The sequence below is a fragment of the Malus domestica genome, chromosome 01, assembly GCF_042453785.1.
Source record: "Malus domestica chromosome 01, GDT2T_hap1".
Lineage (NCBI taxonomy): Eukaryota > Viridiplantae > Streptophyta > Magnoliopsida > Rosales > Rosaceae > Malus > Malus domestica.
In genome coordinates, this window is record NC_091661.1 from 21,239,971 (window position 1) to 21,261,229 (window position 21,259).

Consider the following 21,259-nt stretch of genomic DNA (forward strand, 5'->3'; position numbering starts at 1 on the left):
ATTTGCTGCAGCGACGATGGCTTGCGCGATCAACACACGCCATCGTCACCAATCGTAGATCAACACACGCCATCGTCACCAATTGTAGATAACCAGTCTATAGTATAATGACAATCAACCATGTTACATCATTTGTCTGGGTCCTGCTTACCATATTTCAGAATGCACTTACATAGCATACAAACTTTACATTACTCCCTTTTTTGATAGATTTTATTTATTGTCTTTTAAATTACAAAGAAACAAATGACAATTTCCTCGCCGGGATTTCAACAACTTTCTTATGCCTAGTTTCTTGCCTATGAACTCTCCCTACATACTTTCTGGCTTGTGCTCGTTACTCAATTACCGCCAACAGGTTTTCTACGAATACCTGCTCAATATAGATGAAACAAGAAAATGAGATGAAGCAGGCGATGGTATGTGAGAAATACAAATGAATTTTGACCTTTGATATAATATTAAACCATCATGACAGTTGAAGCAGCGGATACAATATTTAACACAAATCATCATTATCATAGATCAAGATCAGATGTTTCCAGCTTCTCTTTTCGGATTTTGAGTGAGAAATGGGGAGAAGGTGTTTGGCTAAGATGGTCTAGAAGTGTATGAGGAAACTAGAGTCTCAGTGTATAAGGCATTCCTTTAGCAGCAAGCAACGATGACTTGCGACCAACACAATGAAGAAAGTTGAGAGGCGGAAGAAAGAATTTTACTGTCGTATTATTGTGGCAAAGCTGTTATATTAATTCTAACAAGCTGGACAGATAAAAACACAACTCTAGATCCAGTATCACATAAGCATGGGATCGAACAACTTAACAAGTTGTTCAGAAAACTACAACTTTTAGTGAACAGGCAGAAGTTTTGAACAATAAAACATCTCCACATTGATGAGCATATAAGAATTATCCATGGAATGAAATCAAGTAAAAAGCCTACATGGATGCAAATGATTATTTAGTCAATCACAAGCTAGTTAAATTGTTATTTTATGCGTAAACGGAACAAAGACCACTTAATACGTTCCTAGAAGACCACTTATCAATGTCTAGAAAGAGCCTGACCATCAATAGCAGTAAAGTTTTCGGGCTCCTTTAAGGAATACGTACCTACAGAGCTCTTGCTCCAAAGAGCCTGACCATCAATAGCAGTGAGGTGCTCGTCATCAAGGCGCTTCCATGTTTTGATTGACTTGACCGCTCCCCATCCTCCCTTTTGCGTTTTCTCTAAGTTTGCTACCACAACCCTTGCTCTCCGATCCCATCCAGCCTTCCCATAAGCATGGTATCCAAATCCCCCAGCATAACAAAGGTTTATGCCAGTTAGCTCCCCGCAGAAGTCATTGAGGTGATCGTGACCTGTGAACACTGCCTTGACATCTCCAGCTGCAACCATGGTTGTGAAGAAGCCCGAGTTCACAGAAGCAGAGCTGATGTCTTCTTGCCTCACTCCGGTAAAGTTTGATGAGTCAAAACTAGCAAATTCCGGCAATGGTATGTGAAAGTATGCGAGCCCTGGCGCAGGTGCTTTCTGGGGCAGTGGCTTGCTTATGTATGCTTTCTGCAGGGGAAAAAATGGTGTCATCAGAACTAAGTAGAAATAAGTTACATGCTCAATATGGATCTTAATCATCACATATCGATCTTGTGCAAGGGTTGATGGAAATGACTAGTTTAGGTATATGTGATCCATAAAAAAAACGGTGAGCAAAATAACGAGGTTAGTACCTGAAGCTTTGCAGAAGTTTGTTCAAACCAATATTGTTGGGAGGGTTTGATCCAACCATAACCACCGATGGAGGGAACCGTGGAGTAATCTCCGCTGTCAAGGAAGTAAAGATTGAGAACCGATTTGTTTTCAAAACCAGAGCCCTCAACTCCGGCGACCTCCAGGTTATAGTTCCCAAAACCATCAATAACATCTTTGTCTAAAGGATTAACTTGAGCCAGAGTGTTCTTCAACCCAACTATGTGTTTCATTACCCCTTCCCTCGAGAGGTCGGATTCCTGATCATGGTTCCCCAGCACAGCTGCCCACGGGATGTTGGACGCGATTGCTGGGGCGTATGCCTCGTTCAAAGATTTAGCACCATTCGTGGCATCAAACCCGAATATGTTATCTCCTGTTACACAAAGTTCAGATTGGAGAACCAATCAGAAAGCCGAGTATCATGCCTAAATCAAAACTTTGCTAAACAAAATACAATGCTCATCAGCTAAAACGATGTACTATGCTAAACCTAAACCAATGATCATCAGCTAAATAGTGGACAGAAGATTAATCCTATCCCAAGAACAATGTATAGGCATCAACAACAACGATGAGAGGGGGAAACAAATACCGGTGAAGACGATGAGATTCGGCTTCTCCGCCTCGATCATGCGGAGGACAAAGGCGGTGGTGTTGAGGTCAGAGCAAGTTGGAAACTGGGACGGCAGCACATCCAAACAGGGCGTGGTCTTGCCATCGGCATAGTGCATATCCGCCACTTGCAGAATCTTAAACTGCCCATCTGTCCCAAACCGCAGCTTCTTCTCCCCACCTTTACCTTGGTGGTGGTGCTGTTGTTCTGCGGCGGCCATACCCCATATAGGAAGCAGCGCCACCACCGCCGCCACTAAAAATGGACTCCTTAGCACCTCCATGTCCCTCTTCATCCTCACTGTCACTGTACCACTCATCTCCCAAACCAGAGACTCTGAACTCCATTATAAACTCACCAGTTGCACCAAGCGAAAACTCAGTTTTTAACTTTTTGTCGGCAACCAAACAAAAAGTCAGTCTCAGTCTGCCACACAAGTTAATATTCACATGGATTAATCGTAATCGTTTAAATAAAAAAGAAATAAAAAGAGAGAGACTGAGAGAGAGAGAGGAGAATTATACTCCCTTTCAATCTCTATGCCTCTATAATCGTTCCACTGTGTTACTTGACTCTTTGTTAAATATCTCAGTCTGTCTAGCTGTGTAATTAATTAAGCAATAATTACAAAAAAATTGACAGAATTAGAATCCCTGTAAGTATATTCCCCCACTGATTAGATACAATCATACAAGCTGCAGCGTCATCAGTACAGCTTTGCTATTTGTAACCTCACACTTAGTTTTGTTATGGCAACAGAGTTTGAAGTAGAATCCGGATCCTGTTTGTGAGATCCAAAAATTCATGAATCACATCCATTCATTGTATATCGTACGGTCAAAAATTATTTTAAATATTTTTTTTTTAAATTAAATACAAACAGTACTTGATAAAAACTGACCGCACGATGTACTTTGATACGCTCCAATCCAAATATCCTATTGATACCTAAATGGCACGTGTTGGCCAACACTTAAGAATGACGAAAGTCATAAAATACCTACAACTATGTAAGAATAAACAAATACTAGAAGACAATGATAATATAATTATGACTAGAACATCAAGGCAACGGAAGTTCAACGGTTACAAATTTAAGAAGCAAAGTGCACAATATGTCCAGAGCACATAAGTACACGAACATACGAGTATGAATATGAAATCTAATTACAATAACATAAGAAAGCCATACACAACTGGAAGACCGCATAATTATTGATAGGGAAAAGCCTCGATACTCGGGTCGTAATCCTCGTCACTAGGTCCTGAAGGGAGCGCAAAACAGAAAATGTGAGTGAACCATAATTTATAATACTAATAATATGAAAATCATTTCCTTTATGAACGTACTAACCCCCTGGTTTGAAAACATATATATACTACTACGCAATAAGTTTTTGAAAACTCTAATATGCCATGAAAAATCTCCGTAAAACCTTAGGCATCAAAACTGTACTAGCACCGCCCGAAGACAAAACCATAACTCTCAATAAAACCATACTCTCTAGGGGTATCATATTCGCCTGCAGGCAATACTTGTCCATCACCCGAAGGTGAAGCTGTACGACATTAGGTTACACCAATGAAGAAACATGGTAGGTCCCATCACCCGAAGGTGAAGTTGTACGACTCAGGGTTACGATAGAGAAGAAACTTTATAACATCTCACACCGACACTAGCCGTGACTAGTGAAGCTGTCCGACACTGCTTTCGGCAGTGAAGCTGGAGGTATAACATATATATCATTCATCCTTATCACCGTGTCCTATGGCCATAGACATCTAATACCCGTGGTGTGTGGATGTGTTGTATGTTAACCCATTAGATATATAAACCCAAAACACAACTCAACTCTCAAAGCTCAAGTCAAAAACTCAAACGTCAAACGCTTAAACCTCATACAATAATTCATAGAACTAAAACACCATAAATTTACTGAAACTCGTATGTATAAACTCATAATTTATAACCTTTAATATAAAGTGTTTGTACCATACTTGACCAATCTTGAAACTACTGAGCATCGATCAACGTTATACCGTCAATGACCCATAAGAGTTTCTCTCAAACCAGGAGGCCAATCATAGCGCGACACGTGTCGACATCAGAAGCCAATCATAGTGCGACACGTGTTAACATCAGAAGTCAATCACAACACGACACGTGTCAATGTCAGAATGAAACTAGAAACTCTCTTCTATAAATAGATATCATTCTCTCACAATATTTCATAATGTCATTTGTACTAAATCATTCACTAGTACTCACTATTTGAGAGCTTGAACCTATGTACTTGTGTAAACCCTTCGCAATTAATGAGAACTCCCCTACTCCGTGGACGTAGCCAATCTGGGTGAACCACGTACATCTTGTGTTTGCTTCCTTGTCCCTATCCATTTACACACTTATCCACACTAGTGACCGGAGCCATCTAGCGAAGATCACAAACTTAACACTTTCTGTTGTCCCAAAGTCCTCATTGATTTTATGCATCAACGTAAAGTAAATCTAATATATTCAAAATATTCCATAAGTCCCCACACGCCGCCGCATGCACCGCCACACGCTGAGTTGAGTCGTTGGAAAGTTGGCCAGAAAAATCGTTGACGCCGTCGCCTCCGCCGGAGTCGTGTGTGCTCCACGCGCCAGCCCCCACGAGCAGGCCGTGGATCTGGGTTCAGGCCTGAGTCTGGGTCGGGTCTGGGCTCTGATCTAGCTTGTTGGGTCTGGGGTTTTGGGTTCGTGAGTATTGGGTTTGGGTTAGGGTTAGAAAATGGGATTGGGTCTTAAAGGATTATTGGGCTTAAGTTTTAATAAAATAAATTGGGCTAAATGGGTTGGGTTAGAGAGACTTGGGCCGAATTACATATAGGTCGAGTCGACCCGAATTAAGTCATGGGTAATCGGGCCCCTCGAGGGAGAACACCGAAATATTTGCCAGAATTCCTCCCCGATTCTGATTTAACTTAAAACTCAACCAAATCAAAGCTGTTTAAACTAAAACTGAAACCCAAGAAGAAAAGAACAAGAATATACCCCTTTGAGACTCGACCGTGGTCGAGACTGGCCGAAATGTGTACGAAATTCGACGGAAATTGTCGTCGGAATTCTGGAAATATGAAACAGTATACATGTAGGTTTTAGAACTAGGAATTCAAGGTAAGTATTCGTCACAAATCGACTACAACCAACACGCAGTCCCAGCAATTCGAAAGAGAAAGGAAAAACCTCACCTGAGACTGGAATTTAGAGCTTGAAGCCCTCGGTGCTAATGGCAGACTAAGCAGAGCTGCCCAGATGTAACATTCAACTCTGTAGGTATCTCCTCTAGGTCCTAAAGGTCCAAACTTCAAGTTTTTGAGAATTTCGGAATCAAGAGGAATTGGGGTGTCTTCTTCTCGGAGTCAAAGAGAGAGTGTGAGCTGAGAGAGAAGAGATTCAGTTTTCAGACTAATAAGAAAGAAAGAAGACAGGTTCACAAGTGGTTAATTCAACCTAACCTTAGGCCGGGTTTAGGCCTAAACAAATTTAAAAAGAATCCCGGGCCTTAAGTTAACACAAAGGGGCTGGGCCCAGTGAGAGTTATGCTATTTTGGGATAAGGGCTATTACATACGATGAACGGATATGATTTACGAATTCTTAAGATCTTCACCAAAAGGATCAGGAGAGGATCATGTTGGTTTGAAGTAAACTCTTGTTTGTCCACGTGTACAATATGCCTTTTCACTTTTCACACATTTTTCTAATTTTCGACAGTCGAATCGGATGAAATGAAAAAGATCAAAAGACAAAAAGTAATAATAGACGTTTAAAAAAAAAATGTATGGATAACACACATCTTTAACAATATGTGGTAACAGCTGACACGCCAACATGTGTGTGAACTACACTAAAAAAAAAGGGGTAATGCGCGGAAAATTATTTTTAACTTATATTTTGTAAATCATATGACTTAAATGTTGATTAATGTGTTTATTTTAATTTGTAACATATTATATGATTTGTAAATGTGGTTCAAAAAATTAATCTACCTAATATTACTCATAAAACGTTTTAGACAGAACATTAAATACATATAATAAGTTAATAATTAAGAATAATGCTATACATACCATGTTTTGTACTATATTTTCATACCACCTTAGGTGGCATTTGATGTGGACAACCACATCATTTGAATTAATCAGATTTTTTAATTTAGTTCATTATTGAATAAACTAATAATTAAGAAAAAACTAATTAATTAAATGATGATTGTGGTATACGAGAAGTCTTTCTCCTTCCTTTCCTCAAGTTTTGCAATTTTTTCAAATGACGTGGTTGTTCACATCAAGTATCACCTAAGGTGATATAGAAATGTGATATAAAAACATAGTATGAATAACATTACTCAATAATTAATGAGTGTGCCTACTTCTCATTGGGGGTAAAACAGGAATGAAACATGCACTCAAAGTTTGCTTATGTAGCAAGTTGATCAAAGAGTTTAATTTGAAGATACACAATTTTTGAGTTTTTACTAAATGCACTATCAAAATTGGACTAAATTTAACTTTTTTTTATATTAAAATTACATTTGCAAGCAATTAGTACTACGGTCTAGTTATATATTTCTTCAAAAACAAATTTGAACCACATTATTATGGTTAGCCTATTGTGAGGCTTAAGCCCACTTCCATTTCATAGTATAAATAATATCGTCTGTTCAAAAAACACTTAGAGCGTTGTATTCTAATATCGTTTGTTAAAAAAACACTTAATTTTTTGTTTAAATTGTTTTTGGATAACCAATTATTTTTTATACGCCACGTCATCAAATATGTGGGTCGTACATTTGTCACGTCATCACTTAACAGATGTATGAAATTGCAACAAATAGAAGTTTGTCTATGAGATTGAAATATTTTAAAGATGTATGAGGTTATAGTTATACTTAAATCTGAGCAAGTGAAATGTAATTTACAAAGAGAGCTAATAGACCCACCCCATTGTCTTCTACATGTTCAATGAAAAAATCATCTTCTAAGTCCATTTCTATTTTTTTACTTTCATTGAAGCAAAACAAGATCATTAATGCCCTTATCAGTCTTTTTGTAAATGGACAAATTTGAAATTAAATTTTTTATTAAAAGGTAGATGAGAATATAAGATATAGGTGTGAGCAAGGTCTAAAATATCGATATTATCCCAATATCTCAATCGAAATTTCCGTGTTTTTTGACTACTAATATTTCCGATATCATCGATATTTTAGACCTTGATAGGAACTCTATATGGTACTAAGTCACTCATGTATCTTACCATGCAATGTATAAAGTGTAAAATATTGTACTAATTCATTATATATAATGATTATGGTGTGTTTAAACTTCTTTTCTTATTACTACATATTTTCTACACTCACAATGTTTGCTAGCTCGCTATATAATCAACTTAAATCAGTTAAATCCATCATGCAATGCATTTCCTTCCAATTTTTTGTGATAAACTAATAGATAATTGACTAAATAAATATTCTGCAAAATTTCAATAAAAATTTCCCAAGTTTTTCGTACAATTTTGGTGGTTTTTATTCAATTTTTATCGATATCGATAATATTCCGATATTTCCATCGAAATTTCCGTGTTTTTAGACTACTGATATTTCCGATATCATTGATATTTTATACCTTGGGTGTGAGAATAGCATCACCTTTTATAAATATAAAGGGCAAAAGACTGTTTACTACCCTCAAGTTTTATGGTTTTCAACATTTAGTACATCAATTTTTTTTCATCCCAGAGTCATACCTAAAGTGTAAATTTTGGGACAGTCTCATACATCCGTTAGTCAAACTGTTAACTTTGCTGTTAAATGATGATGTGGCACCCACGTGGACAATGACTGGGTGCCACGTGTCATTCAAAAATTTAAAAATATAATAAACTATTAAAATATTTAATTAATTAAAAGTTAAAAAAAAAAAAAATTCCCTAGATCCCTTTGTCTTCCCCACCTCGACCCCTTCCCTTCTCCATCTGCACATCCATCCTTCCCCCGTCCCCTCCGCCCCTTCATCCCATCCACCCCTTCATCTTCTCCATTCAAGCACCCCCATCACCCACCCCTTGCTTACCCGAGCCACCCTTTCTCCATCCACTCCTCCCTCTGGCACTTGCTGCAACCCCCACCCTCTCTTTTCTCCTCTGCAACCACCCACTCTCCCTCCCTCTCTTCTCTCCTCTACAACCCACACCAACCACCCTCCCTCCTTCCCGTCCTCTCTCTCTGATTTCTTCACCGGAGCTCCGCCCTCCCTACGCTACCCCCAGAGCCATCTCTGTATGCCCCCTATCTTTTTCTCTCTCTACAATTTGAATTTTTGGATTTGGATTGATTGATTGACTGATTGGTTGTTTGATTGAGATTTGGTTGGTTGGTTGTTGTTCTTGAATCTCTACAGCTAGGCGAGATTTCTGTGGAAGAGAGGGTCGCCGTGCTTCCATCCGAGGACAAGGGACTTGTCGGGTTCCTGGACCTCGACGGAGTGGACGACTGAGTTCTTGGATGTGCAGAGGGAGTGGACGGGACTAGGCCTATGCAGAGGGAACGAGAGAAAAAATGAAAGGGAATCTGGGGAGAAGGGGGAGGGGAAGGATGGATGTGTAGAGGGAGAAGGGATGAGGGGTCGGGGTGGGGAAGACAATGGGGATCTGGGGTTTTATTTTTTTAATTTTTTTAATTTTTACTTTCATTTTATTAATTATTTTAATAGTTTAATTATTTTTAATTTTTTTAATGACACGTGGCACTCAGTCATTGTCCACGTGGGTGCCACATCATCATTTAATAGCAAAGTTAACCGTTTGACTAACGGATGTATGATACTGTCCCAAAATTTACACTTTAGGTATGACTCTGGGATGAAAAAAAATTGATGTACTAAATGTTGAAAACCATGAAACTTGAGAGTAGTAAACAGTCTTTTGCCCAAATATAAATGATAATACTATTGCTATCGTGGCAAATTGAGCAAAGGAGCACCGAAGTGATGTCGTTTAGTCATCCTGTTTCCTATTGGGATGTCCAGAATCCAGTTATCGAATTCGGACTCGAGCTCTAGTTTTTTGGCAATTTGGGTTTTATTTGTTGGTTGGTGAATCGCTGAAGCTGATTTGAATAGAAAAGATTGAGAATTTGAGGGAATCGAGCTTCGGATTACTGCGGTGATGTCGGGTCGAATGCTGAAGAAAGTTTTGAAGGAACAAGAAGAAGAAGACCGACACCTAATAGAATCCGAATCAGAAGGTGAAGAAGAAATCCAGCAGCTCAATGGAAAAGCTAAAATCAATCCCTTCGACCTCCTCACCGGCGGCGGCGGCGACGGCGACGACGACGATCAGGTTCACTTTTTAAATTTAATTTTTCGCTTTTTTTTCAGTGGATTTAAGAAAATGAAACGAATTATAGTTTAAAATGGTGAAATTTTATTGATTTTTGCGTTCAATGTGCTGAGTGATCAACGAGCTGTGATGGGTTGGTGTTGGATTCTGTAAAAGGGTTTTACTTTGGATGTTTTTTGTAGGGTAAGCCCTCGATAACGTTACACTTTAGAGAAAAGCACTTCAAACTCGAAACTTTAGAAAAAAACCGAAATGAATTGGAAATGGGAGAGTAAGAATCAGTTTGAGCATGACAAGTGCATAGATATGGGGCTGTCTTTTTCTCCGATTGAGCTCTTGAAGAGTTTTTGTATAGAACTTAAAGTTGTCAGGGTGTTTTTTCTAATTTTTTTGTGGGGTTCTTGGGTGGTTGCAGGAGGATGAATCAGAAACTGTTGATGAACCCGTGGTTGTTTTGCCTCAGCTGAAAACGAAGGCTGGTGTAGCTTCAACCAACGATCAAAAATCAAAGAAGAAGAAAAAGAAGAAAAGCAAAGAGGCTTCTTCCTCTTCTTCGGCTGCTTCCAATGTCGAAAAGCCCTTGGATGGGATTCTTGAATCAATTTCTTTGGATGCCCCGGAAAAAGCAGCCAGCGGAAAAGGTTGTGAGAATTTGGCTAAGCCGTGTGCACCCTCTGTGCTGCAAGTGGATCCCAAGTATTTAAATGCTGACAATGAGCTGCGGAGAATCTTTGGCTCTAAGGTGGTAAAGTCCTTTGAGAAACATGAGCGGAGTGGTGGCAGTTCTAGACTGGTGCGTGGTGGAAGACGTGCTGCTCATATTCCTAGAAAAACTATACTTGTCACTGCATCAGAGCATTGGCATCGCTGGGATGGTTCTTTGTCCATGGAATTTCTTGAAGTGATTGATGGATATCACCACTTTCGGTAAGATCATTCTCTTTGCTTCTTGTTGTATTTTGAAATGAGTACAAAAACTGCTAGTGCTATCAATTTTTTCTGGATTATAAGAAAGCTGGTGCTACTGATGGGCTTGAGTTCAATGTAGAGAATTGTTAACCGTTGTCAAGAAAGTAGTTCTCAAATATGTAATGACTCATACTTCGGCAGACCTATAATTAACGGGTGTCATAGACAACCGCAGTCCATGCAAGTATGAATGTTGTAATGTGGTTGAATTGTGTTTGCAAATTGGATTCATGGGGATTTTGTTCTGTAAGCCAAAATTGTTCAAATATAAATTTCTTATGTGACTGAAAGTTTGAAACTGGTTCACTTAAGTTTGGTAACACTCAATTGTAGCACCTTGTACATGACAAACTGGTTGACGACCGCATGAAATTATATAGAAGTACACTCTTTACTAAAATGCCATGGGTACCAAATGGTCATAAATTCGTCATCAATCATCCGGCTTTTTTCATAGCTGGTATCCTGCTCTTTAAGCAATGGTAACTGTCTTTTTGAGTCAAATCTTCACTATTCTTGTTTGCTTTTCTTTTTCAAATTTTAATTTCTCCTATTTTTACATTATTTATGCTCATAGCTTAGAGTGTCAGACTAGGATTTATGATATGTGATCCCGCTTGCTTCTGGCTTGGTTTTATCATGCATCATAATCTGGATTTTGATCTTACGTGCAGATACGTACATTCCTCATCCTACCTTCAAGCTCAGAGGGCATTTGAAGCTGCCAAAGCAATACATGATATCAATGGAATTGCAAGTATTTTGTTATACAATCCTTATCATTTGGATTCGCTTATAACCATGGCAGAGTACTATAAGTTTTCGGGTGAACATCAAATATCAGCAGAACTTATCTCGAAGTGCTTATATGCTTTGGAATGTGCATGGAATCCAATGTTCACACCCTTGCAGGGCAATTGCCAACTAAAATACAGCCATGAAACAAACAAGCCTCTGTTCACGGTACTTTTTACTCACATGAGAAATATGGATAGGCGTGGTTGCCATCGATCTGCTTTAGAAGTCTGCAAGTTGTTACTTTCACTAGATTTTGATGATCCAATGGGGGCCATGTTCTGCATTGACTATTTTTCGTTGAGGGCAGAGGAGTATGCATGGCTAGAACGGTTCTCTGAAGAATATAAAAGTGATAACTCCTTATGGTTGTTTCCAAATTTTTCATATTCCCTTGCCATTTGCCATTTCTATCTTGAGAAAGAAGAATCTTCGAAAGGTGCACTGGAAAATGCCAAGTCTACTTCAGCTGATCTTATGAAACAGGCATTGATACTTCACCCGTCAGTCTTGAAAAAATTAGTGGAAAAGGTACCTTTGAAGGACAAGGTGTGGGCGCAGATACTAAAAAATCCATATTTTCAAGCAGATCAAGTAGGAATCCCATCCTTGGATCACCTAATAAACATATATGTTGAGCGGAATTTTCTTCTATGGAGGCTCCCAGATCTGCATGATTTGCTGAGGGATGCTGCACAGCTTGTGATAGAGACACTGAGACATAATAGTAGCGATAAGGACGATTGGTCATGCGTGAGAAAAGAAACATTCTCATCTGAGAAAAACGAGTAAGTGTGCGGTAACAGTTTTGCATTTCAGCTACTTTTTTCCTAGTATTTTGTTTATCACTGTTGCGTAAACTTAAAAAGTTATATCTGCTTATGTTAAGCCTGAATTTGGTAGAATGACCGACTGCTTGCTTGTTTGCTATAGGTACGCCCACTTGTTAGTTTCAGATTTCTCTTTGTCAGTGCCAACTGCCCCGCCAGAAGTTTTGCAACAATTTTTGGGTGATCCAACGGAGGGCGGCCATGCTCCCGGTAATGTTGCAAATGCTGGCAATCCGGTGGAGTTTGGCCGTGCTCCACGCGATGTTGCAGATCGAAATGCACTTGAAGTATTATTGGAGTCATTTCTACCATGGGCTTATTATGGAGATAGAGACGGTGTTGAGAACGAAAATCAACAAAATGGACATGGTCCAGGCAATGGCTAGTTTCGAATTGAAATGGAAGAAAACGATATAGGAAGTTTTACGAAAAGCAAACTCATGTTGAATGACACAACCGTGTTCCGTTGTTGCCAGCGACCGGAAAGTTTTGCAAATTTTCTGTTATGTTATTATCTTTTGTGTATTTGGCTACCTAACAGGACCAATTGAACCTTCCACTGAATCTAAATACCATTTATGCCATTGCACTTGTTTTCACCATTTGCACTTCCATTTCTATGTCATCACTTTGCTCATCCAAAAGAGCTGAAATTGATTATCTTTTGGAAATGTTCTCTTATCACACAATCCGACAACATAAGGTATTATAGATATAGAAATCTAGACTCATTATTGGGTAGCTTTTTTTTTAATGTGCGGTTCAGATTCACAGATTAATAATATAAACAGTTTTGTGTTAGATAAGTTTCACTAGAAAACATTGCTCAAGATTTCGATCCGTTAGAGAGAAGCCCAATAGACATTGCAATGCTCTCTTCTCCATATCCACAAAAAGGCAGCAATGGCAAATGCATGAGCAAATTTCATTGCCACTCCCTCCAATTTTCCATTTTTAGGGCTTTAGGGGTTGGGAAGCCATCCATCCATCCATCCATCCATCATTGAATCCCATGTGGCATATGTGCCCTCTCTCTCCTCTCTTCTTCCATCCCTATACCTCCCTCTCCTCTCCTCCATCCAATAACTAATATTACTCCACTCTCTCTCTCTCTCTCTCTCCCCTCCCCATTACCCAATTCCATAATAATTCAATCTCTCTACTTTCTAGGGTTTTGAAATTGGAACCAAAGCTAAAGCTGCTCACCCTCCTCTGAATACACACATACCCACATTTCAAACAATCAGGAATCCAATCCCATCCAGTCCAGTCCAACCCCCCCTCACCTTTTCTTTTGTACAGAGGAGAATATCAGAGAAAGGGGGACAAAGGAACTCTCTTCCTATCCAAGTGATGGTCTTTGCTCTCCTCACAAGGCTTTTCCTGTAGAGAGAGAAATTGGGTTTCTAGAGAGAGAGAGAGAGAGAGAGAGAGAGAGTGCTTAACATGTAGAGGGGTATTGGGAGAGAAGAGATATGTTGGCAATGGAGAAAGATTTTGATACTAAGTTGAAGATTCAGGGGAATTCTTCTAATGCCGCCAACAGCAATGTTCCGAGATCCAAGAGCTTCGCTTTCAGGGCTCCCCAGGAGCATTTCACCATTCAAGACTTTGAATTGGGCAAGATCTATGGCGTTGGTTCCTACTCCAAGGTCTCATTTTTAATCTTTTTTTTTAATTTATTGTTTTATTTGTTGTTTTGATTTTGTTAAATTGGTGTTTTGTCATCTGGATTTTTCTTGTAGATTGAATGATGCAATTCATTTGTAAATGCTATAAATTTATTGCAAATTTATAATAATTGCTTATAGGTTGTGGAAAATATCAATTGTTGCAAAAGAACATACCCTGTGGTTTGAAGGAAGTCCTGCTTTTGCTATATTTTCGCAACTTTGCATAAACTAGTCGAAAAATTGCTAAAATTTTACAATGTAATGGAAGGAGAAAAATAACTGTTACATGGGTTGATCAGTTTTATAAGTTGGGATGCTTATGTGCATTTTGTTTTACTCGGGACTTTCAGAGTTTCAAACCTGCATTTGATTGGTGTGAGCTTAGAGTAAATTCAAGGACCTAGGATTTTTAGTTGGGATTAAGGACATAGGATTTTTAGTTGGAAATCTTGGGATTAAGGACATCGGATTTTGAGTTTGCTAATATGTTATCTCGCTGGTAGAAGAAGTTTTGAGGTTACAAGGAGAGTCGTGAAAATATCAGATTTTTGGGTTCTCTATAGGCTTCAGTTTCAACAGGAATTAAAGTTATTTCACTTCCTGATATTCTTTTATATTTGAAAGTTGCGCTATTCTTCAAGAGAGAAAGGATGTTGCTGGTGTTCTTATAAAGATGTTGCTGGCTATGTGATTGCTGTCATAACGAACATGTTTCAAAACTTTTAATCGATGAAAGAATAAAATATACATATGGTTGCTGACCTGTTTGTGATGCTTAAAGTTTGCTGTGTTCTTATTTGTCTCTTATCACCAATAAATTTCAGGTTGTGAGAGCTAAGAAGAAGGACACTGGAACTGTCTATGCATTAAAGATCATGGACAAAAAATTCATCACCAAAGAAAATAAAACAGCTTATGTGAAGTTGGAACGTATTGTTCTTGATCAGCTGGATCATCCAGGAATTGTGCGGCTATTCTTTACCTTTCAAGATTCCTTTTCATTGTGTAGGTATTCTGGTTGTAACCTTTTAGAAATCTCCATATCTTCTGTACTTGTTTCAGATTCACGTATTCTTTCTGGTTCAGTGTCTTTGTATTTTTTGTTATTTATTGGTTGTTGTATTCCCATTCCGGAATATATGTGACACTGGCCTCTCTAATTTTGTTTGAAGACATGGCACTTGAATCCTGTGAAGGTGGAGAACTTTTTGATCAAATAACTAGGGTAAGCTTTAAGCTTAAAAACATGTGTTTTCCATGTTATTCTGAAATTACCTCTGCCTTTACCTTTTCAATGAGAGAATCCCCTTGATGATGTGATTTTCATGCTTAATTGCACATCAAGGATTATGTAAATATTATATTTTGTTCTTGAATTGTGCACAGAAAGGTCGTCTCTCTGAGGATGAAGCTCGCTTCTATGCAGCAGAAGTTGTAGACGCACTTGAATACATACATAGTATGGGATTGATTCACAGAGATATAAAGGTATTCTCTCAAGGCTGTACTTATGTGCAACTTAATCATTTGAAAATGCTAATAGATTTTCAAATGGCAGCCAGAGAACTTGCTTCTTACATCAGAGGGTAACATCAAGATTGCTGATTTTGGGAGTGTAAAGCCCATGCAGGATAGCCGAATTACAGTTCTTCCGAATGCAGCATCAGGTATCTTATAATTTTAGTCATGAGAAGGCTCCATGGTTCCAAGTTTGAAATTTGATTAATATGATAAAATTCTTTTCTGGATGACTGTGTAGATGATAAGGCCTGCACATTTGTGGGGACAGCTGCTTATGTCCCTCCCGAAGTCCTGAATTCTTCGCCTGCAACTTTCGGGTAAGGCACTTGTGTTGAGTGACTAGGGCTTTTATGTTTTTGACTGCTTCTGACTAGTAGTTTGTCTGTTCTTAAAAATATATGAACTATGTAGGATAACATATATTTTTTTGCTTTTTTTGAAAATATCAAAACAGAAATGACCTCTGGGCACTTGGCTGCACCTTGTACCAAATGCTTTCAGGAACTTCTCCTTTCAAAGATGCAAGTGAGTGGCTTATTTTTCAAAGAATTATAGCAAGAGATCTTAGGTTTCCAAATAATTTTTCAGAGGAAGCTAAAGACCTTATCAACCGGTTATTGGTAAGCTATCAACTTATACTTATTGCAATTAGCTTCTATTAGTAATTGTGCTAGTGATATCTAGCCTTCCCTTAGGGTGACAGCCAGTTAGACCAAGTAAATAGCCCTCCACCCACTATGGAACAAAAAATGTTTTTTTTGGTGAACTGGGAAGACAACATCCATATTCTCAAAAAAATTTATGGGATTCTTTTTCTTAAAAATTATATGGAGTTATACACCACTTATGTTCTTGGGAATGTAACTGTTTCAGGATTTAGATCCTAGCAGAAGACCAGGTGCCAGGCCGGATGGTTATGCTGCACTGAAGATGCATCCATTCTTTAAGGGAGTTGACTGGAAAAATTTGCGAACACAAACTCCTCCAAAACTGGCTTTGGAGACAGGGGTATGGATTTCAATTTTGTTTTGGAAATATTTTTATGGAGAAATTCAACTCTTGCTTATATTATTCCATTCTTGCATGGACATTTTTAGATTGTTTATTAAAACATTGTGTTTATATGCTTTTGGTGTTCAGTCAGATAAGGGTGATAGCCGCGATAACTCATGGAACCCCTTGCACATTGGAGATGGTGCAGCAAAACAAAATGAGGGTAACAGTGGTGCCACATCTTCTTCTGAAGGATCTGGTCATGTAACTAGGCTTGCTTCAATTGATTCCTTTGATTCCAAATGGTAATCTCTACACCCGTGCTTTGTGTTTATCATCACTTGTTTTACTTGTAAGACCTAGATTATTTTGCTTACGAAGTTTTTTGTGAACTTGTGTGTTTTAGTGTAATGTTATTCCTGTTTCTTGGAAAGAATCTCGGATCTAAATATGCTTAACTGACACTTGATTTGAAGGTTAAACGTTTTATTTCTAATTACTTTAGCAATTATCTTTGCTTCTTTCTTATATGAAATCCAAGTCGATGTTTTAATCTATGTTTTACCATGCTAATAGGCAACAATTCCTGGAGCCTGGAGAGTCAGTTCTTATGATCTCAATGGTGAAGAAAATTCAAAAACTGACAAGCAAGAAGGTGCAGCTTATCCTCACCAACAAGCCAAAATTGATTTATGTGGATCCTGCAAAGCTAATAGTGAAGGGAAATATAATCTGGTCGGACAACTCTAATGACTTCAGCATCCAAGTCACTAGTCCATCACAGTTCAAGATTTGTACGGTATGCCCTTACTTCCTGTTCTCTCTGTTACATCATTTTCAGTGAGTTTTCCCCTAAGATTTTGCATCATGGCTCTATTACTGAGAAAATGCTTTACAGTGTATTTACGATAATATGACATTGAACTATGGAGTGCCATGAAATGCGATGCTGTTATAGCCTTGAGTTGATGAAATTGCTTCTCAAGTTTTACGTAGTTGCATTTCCTTTTCTGATACCATGTAATTTTTCCAGCCGAAAAAGGTATTGCAATTTGAGGATGCAAAACAAAGAGCTTGGCAATGGAAGAAGGCAATTGAGGGGCTTCAAAATAGGTGAAATCCGTGCGTGGTCTTCATACATATTTTTTTTTTGGATATCATAGTGTGGAGGAACCAAGATCAAGATGTGCCCCGGGCAATTATTATCTAATGAACGAGGTTGGTGTCTGCGGATTCATCTTTTTCAAGGTGCAAAGCTTCCACCCCTCTCGATGCCCAGAACTAAACATGTGTCGATGGTTTTTCGCCCGTTTCATGCTTTGTGTGGCATAATTTTGTACTTGCGAGCTCCTAAGTTGTAGGGTCTGTAAAGGGGCTGGGATCATTACTTGTTTATTGTATCTAAAGTTACAATCCAGTGAACGAAATTTTTAAATATCTTTACATTGAAAGATATGATGTTTCTCTAAATAAACAAAGTGAGATGTGAAATTGTTGCATTTTGTTCCCAACTCTTGAGATGGATGCTGTTGCAACTAACCCTTAGAAGTGCCTGCGCCGCATCATTGGCGACGAAAATAAGTGTACGCAGCGGAAATCCATGGCCACAGAACCCTGTTCATAGGTGACCCGCTACAGATGATTATCGGTGCCATTATTCATCCCTCGTCGAATTATTGTTCTATCAGTAAATGTTGAAGTGGTCAAAATGTTACGTAGATGATTATCGATGTCATTATCTTCGTAACCATATATTAATATCCCAAATGCCTAATGTTCAACTAATCCTGATTTTTATACACTTAGACAATGATATAATACTCACTACTGTGAATATATCATTCTCTATGCTTTTTTAGATCATCTTCATAGGAAATGTCAAATTATAAGAGTCAAATTACAATTGATGGCTGATGTGACAATCTGAAGATGACAATCTGAAGTTTCATGTCAAATTTATCGAATTGTCAAATGTTATTTTATTATTTAAATAAAGCTTTAAATGGTTGTAGTTATTAAAAAAAATGTTAAAACCAAATTTTTATTAGTTGAAATGTTAGTGGAATAAGAGGTCCACCATTAAAATGAATTAAAAATAAATTTAACATTACTATCAAATTTGACTCCAAATCACCAAGTCTTCAAATCGAGTTAGCAAATAACACTTCGGTTGAAGAAACTTTTGATGTCAAATATGCACAGTGGCATTCCACCTAGGATCAGGAAGTTATGCACAGTGGCACACAGACTTTTGTGGTCAATGGAATGTAAGCTTATACGAGTGGCTTCAATGGCTAGTAATTCTGATCAGCAAGTTCATATTTTTTCAACAATTTCTTTTCAACGCCGCGACCATTACTGCAAAACAGGTGTCGGAATGCTTCACTATGCTGGTTTTGTTCTCCCTGCTAGCTGTTTCTTCGTTTTCTTTACCATTAAACAGGAAATCTTTGAATCTGATCAAAGAAGTTAACCGCAAAGGACCGTATATTGGTCTTATCACAGTTGAAACATTGTAATGGTGAGCCATGCTTACTGTCTGCTAATGCACCAAAAAGTTAGTAATGTTCAATCTGTCAGGTAAACGCTGGCTGCTTAATTTATGGCACTGATTCACGCAAAAAAATTTCTCATGTATTATCGTGTTAAATCATGTTAGGGCTTAGTTTAAGTTTCGCACATAGCCCTCAAAATCTCATGGCCGACTCTGTTTAGGAATTGGAACTATAGTTTTCAGAATACATAACCACATCGAAGAGCTTCTCAGAGTGAAACTACTTAATGCACGAAAAGTTAGTTACTATCACACAGCTGTCGGAATCTTAGCACACATAGAAACTCGAAACGCTTCTGAATCAGGTGAATGCTGCTGCAGCAACACAGCAAATGGTGGATCTGTTTGACATTGTAGGAATTGTCCATTTTGGCATCGCCGGAAACGCCAATAATTCCATGTCAATTGGTGATGTTACCATTCCTCAACAGTTTGCTCACACTGGCATTTGGGATTGGCTGGTAAGTTTAGTACATTCTTAATCTTTTTTCATCTTTCTATGTCCTAAAAATTGCAATATTGGTTTTAATTACGGACAGAACCCAAGTGGAACTGTGAATTACAATGACGTCGCTGGCTTGGACTTCAAAGGATACAATGTACCAGATGTTGAATTGTGGCCAAGTGGCCATCACCTTTCCTAATAAACAAACCAAAAGAAAAAAAAAGAAAACTAATGAAAATGGCTTGAAAACTTTGAGTTTTAATGATAAGGACAAAATAAAGGGTAAAATGAATAGTACCTGGATTGACTTTTTAGTGTAAAAATGTGGTTTTTCGTTAAAGTGAACAGTACCGGGTGCTTTTCGTTAAAGTTCCCAATAAAAAAAAGTGAAAGGCATCATGATTATGTTTGTTGAAAAGAAAAAAAGGAAAGTCATGATGATGTTTGTAAAGTAATCATTATGTCTTTACTTTGGTTTTGTTTATTAGTTGTTTTAGGATGGATGAATGTTAGCATACGGAAGTGAGAAAGAGAGAGGAAGGAGAGTGCACCATTTTCTGTTTTAGTAGTCTATCTTTGAGAGAGCAAAGAGAGCTGCAAAGAGCAGAAAACTGAGAGCAGAAAAGAAGAAGAAGGTGCTCTTCTTTTTGGTTAGCAATCATCCATCATAGTTATTGTTGTAACAGCTTTGAGCTACATGTATAGAGAAAAAAATTATTCATTATATTTCTTTCTCTATTTGTTTCTGTGATGTGTGACAGCTATTGGGTGTATTGGGTTATTTGGGTTGTGAGATTGCCAACACTTTGTAAACTCCCATTTGGTTGATAATGGATTATTAGATGAGCTCCTACTGCTCCGAGGACGTACTCCAGTTACACTGACTGTTGAGGAACCTCGTTAAAATCTTGGTGTCTTTAATATTTTGTTCTTGCATTTCTTGATATATTTCCTGTGGGTTATCAAGAGTTGGTTCCATAAGGTTTGGTGCTATCCTAGCACAACAATTGGTATCAGAGCACTGGTTGCTCTTGGGTACTGTCTAATTGCCAAAGATGTCAGACGGGCAAGATGAAAATCCTTTTGGAAGCAGCTCCGGGTTTGCAAGAACTACGGTGCAAAATGCAAAGTTCGAAGTGGAAAAGTTTGATGGCACAAACAACTTCGGGATGTGGCAATGTGAGGTCAAAGATGTGTTGGCTCAACAAGATCTACTTACCGCTTTGGGAGAGAAGCCAGAAGCTATGTCGAAGCCGGAATGGGAGAAATTAAATTTGTGGGCTTGCTCTTCAATTCGGTTGTGCCTTGCAAAAACTCAGAAGTATTTTGTGATGCGGGAGACGGTAGCAAGTGTGTTATGGCAAAAATTGGAAGACAAGTATATGACGAAGAGTGCAGAGAACCGGCTACACTTGAAGAAAAAGCTCTACCGCTTTCAATACAAAGAAGGTACAAAAATGATTAGACACCTTGATGTTTTTAATAAGTTGATTGCCGACTTGTTAAATTTAGATGAGGATATTAAGGATGAAGATAAGGCCTTAATATTGTTGAATTCCTTGCCGAACTCTTATGAGCATTTTGTTACCACTATTATGCATGGTAAAGAAACTGTGAAATTTGAAGATGTATCAAATGCCTTGATGAATTATGAAATGAGGTATAGAGATAAAAATCATGATAGTACCTCTGAAGCTTTATTTGTTAGAGGTAGATCATCAGAGA

General features: G+C 38.2%; 3 protein-coding genes across 6 annotated transcripts; 2 read left to right on the forward strand and 1 right to left on the reverse strand.

Moving 5' to 3' along the window:
* Positions 1–82: 82 nt before the first annotated feature.
* LOC114819161 (probable inactive purple acid phosphatase 29) lies at positions 83–5,824 on the reverse strand. 4 transcript variants are annotated; one of them, XM_070824669.1, is made up of 8 exons: positions 5,603–5,824; positions 5,406–5,478; positions 3,255–3,633; positions 2,893–3,149; positions 2,348–2,794; positions 1,734–2,128; positions 1,116–1,566; positions 83–373 (listed from the first exon to the last, which is right to left on the reverse strand). In XM_070824669.1, the coding sequence occupies exons 5-8, from the start codon at positions 2,685–2,687 to the stop codon at positions 342–344; spliced, it is 1,218 nt and encodes a 405-aa protein (XP_070680770.1). In that variant the 5' UTR covers positions 2,688–2,794; positions 2,893–3,149; positions 3,255–3,633; positions 5,406–5,478; positions 5,603–5,824; the 3' UTR covers positions 83–341. The 4 variants fall into 4 exon arrangements, with proteins under 4 accessions (XP_070680770.1, XP_070680769.1, XP_070680775.1 ...); XM_070824668.1 differs by lacking the exon at positions 2,893–3,149 and having other exon boundaries at positions 3,561–3,633; XM_070824674.1 differs by lacking the exons at positions 2,893–3,149; positions 3,255–3,633.
* A 3,544-nt stretch (positions 5,825–9,368) lies between these two features.
* LOC114823989 (uncharacterized) lies at positions 9,369–12,932 on the forward strand. The gene is made up of 4 exons (XM_029100084.2): positions 9,369–9,754; positions 10,170–10,681; positions 11,398–12,306; positions 12,452–12,932. The coding sequence occupies exons 1-4, from the start codon at positions 9,581–9,583 to the stop codon at positions 12,732–12,734; spliced, it is 1,878 nt and encodes a 625-aa protein (XP_028955917.1). The 5' UTR covers positions 9,369–9,580; the 3' UTR covers positions 12,735–12,932.
* A 310-nt stretch (positions 12,933–13,242) lies between these two features.
* LOC114823991 (3-phosphoinositide-dependent protein kinase 1) lies at positions 13,243–18,034 on the forward strand. Its single transcript, XM_029100088.2, has 11 exons — positions 13,243–14,000; positions 14,846–15,026; positions 15,194–15,246; positions 15,408–15,509; positions 15,580–15,688; positions 15,781–15,859; positions 15,997–16,162; positions 16,416–16,550; positions 16,683–16,840; positions 17,112–17,334; positions 17,569–18,034. Exons 1-11 carry the CDS (start codon positions 13,824–13,826, stop codon positions 17,650–17,652), a joined length of 1,467 nt encoding a protein of 488 aa, XP_028955921.1. The 5' UTR covers positions 13,243–13,823; the 3' UTR covers positions 17,653–18,034.
* Positions 18,035–21,259: the final 3,225 nt, after the last annotated feature.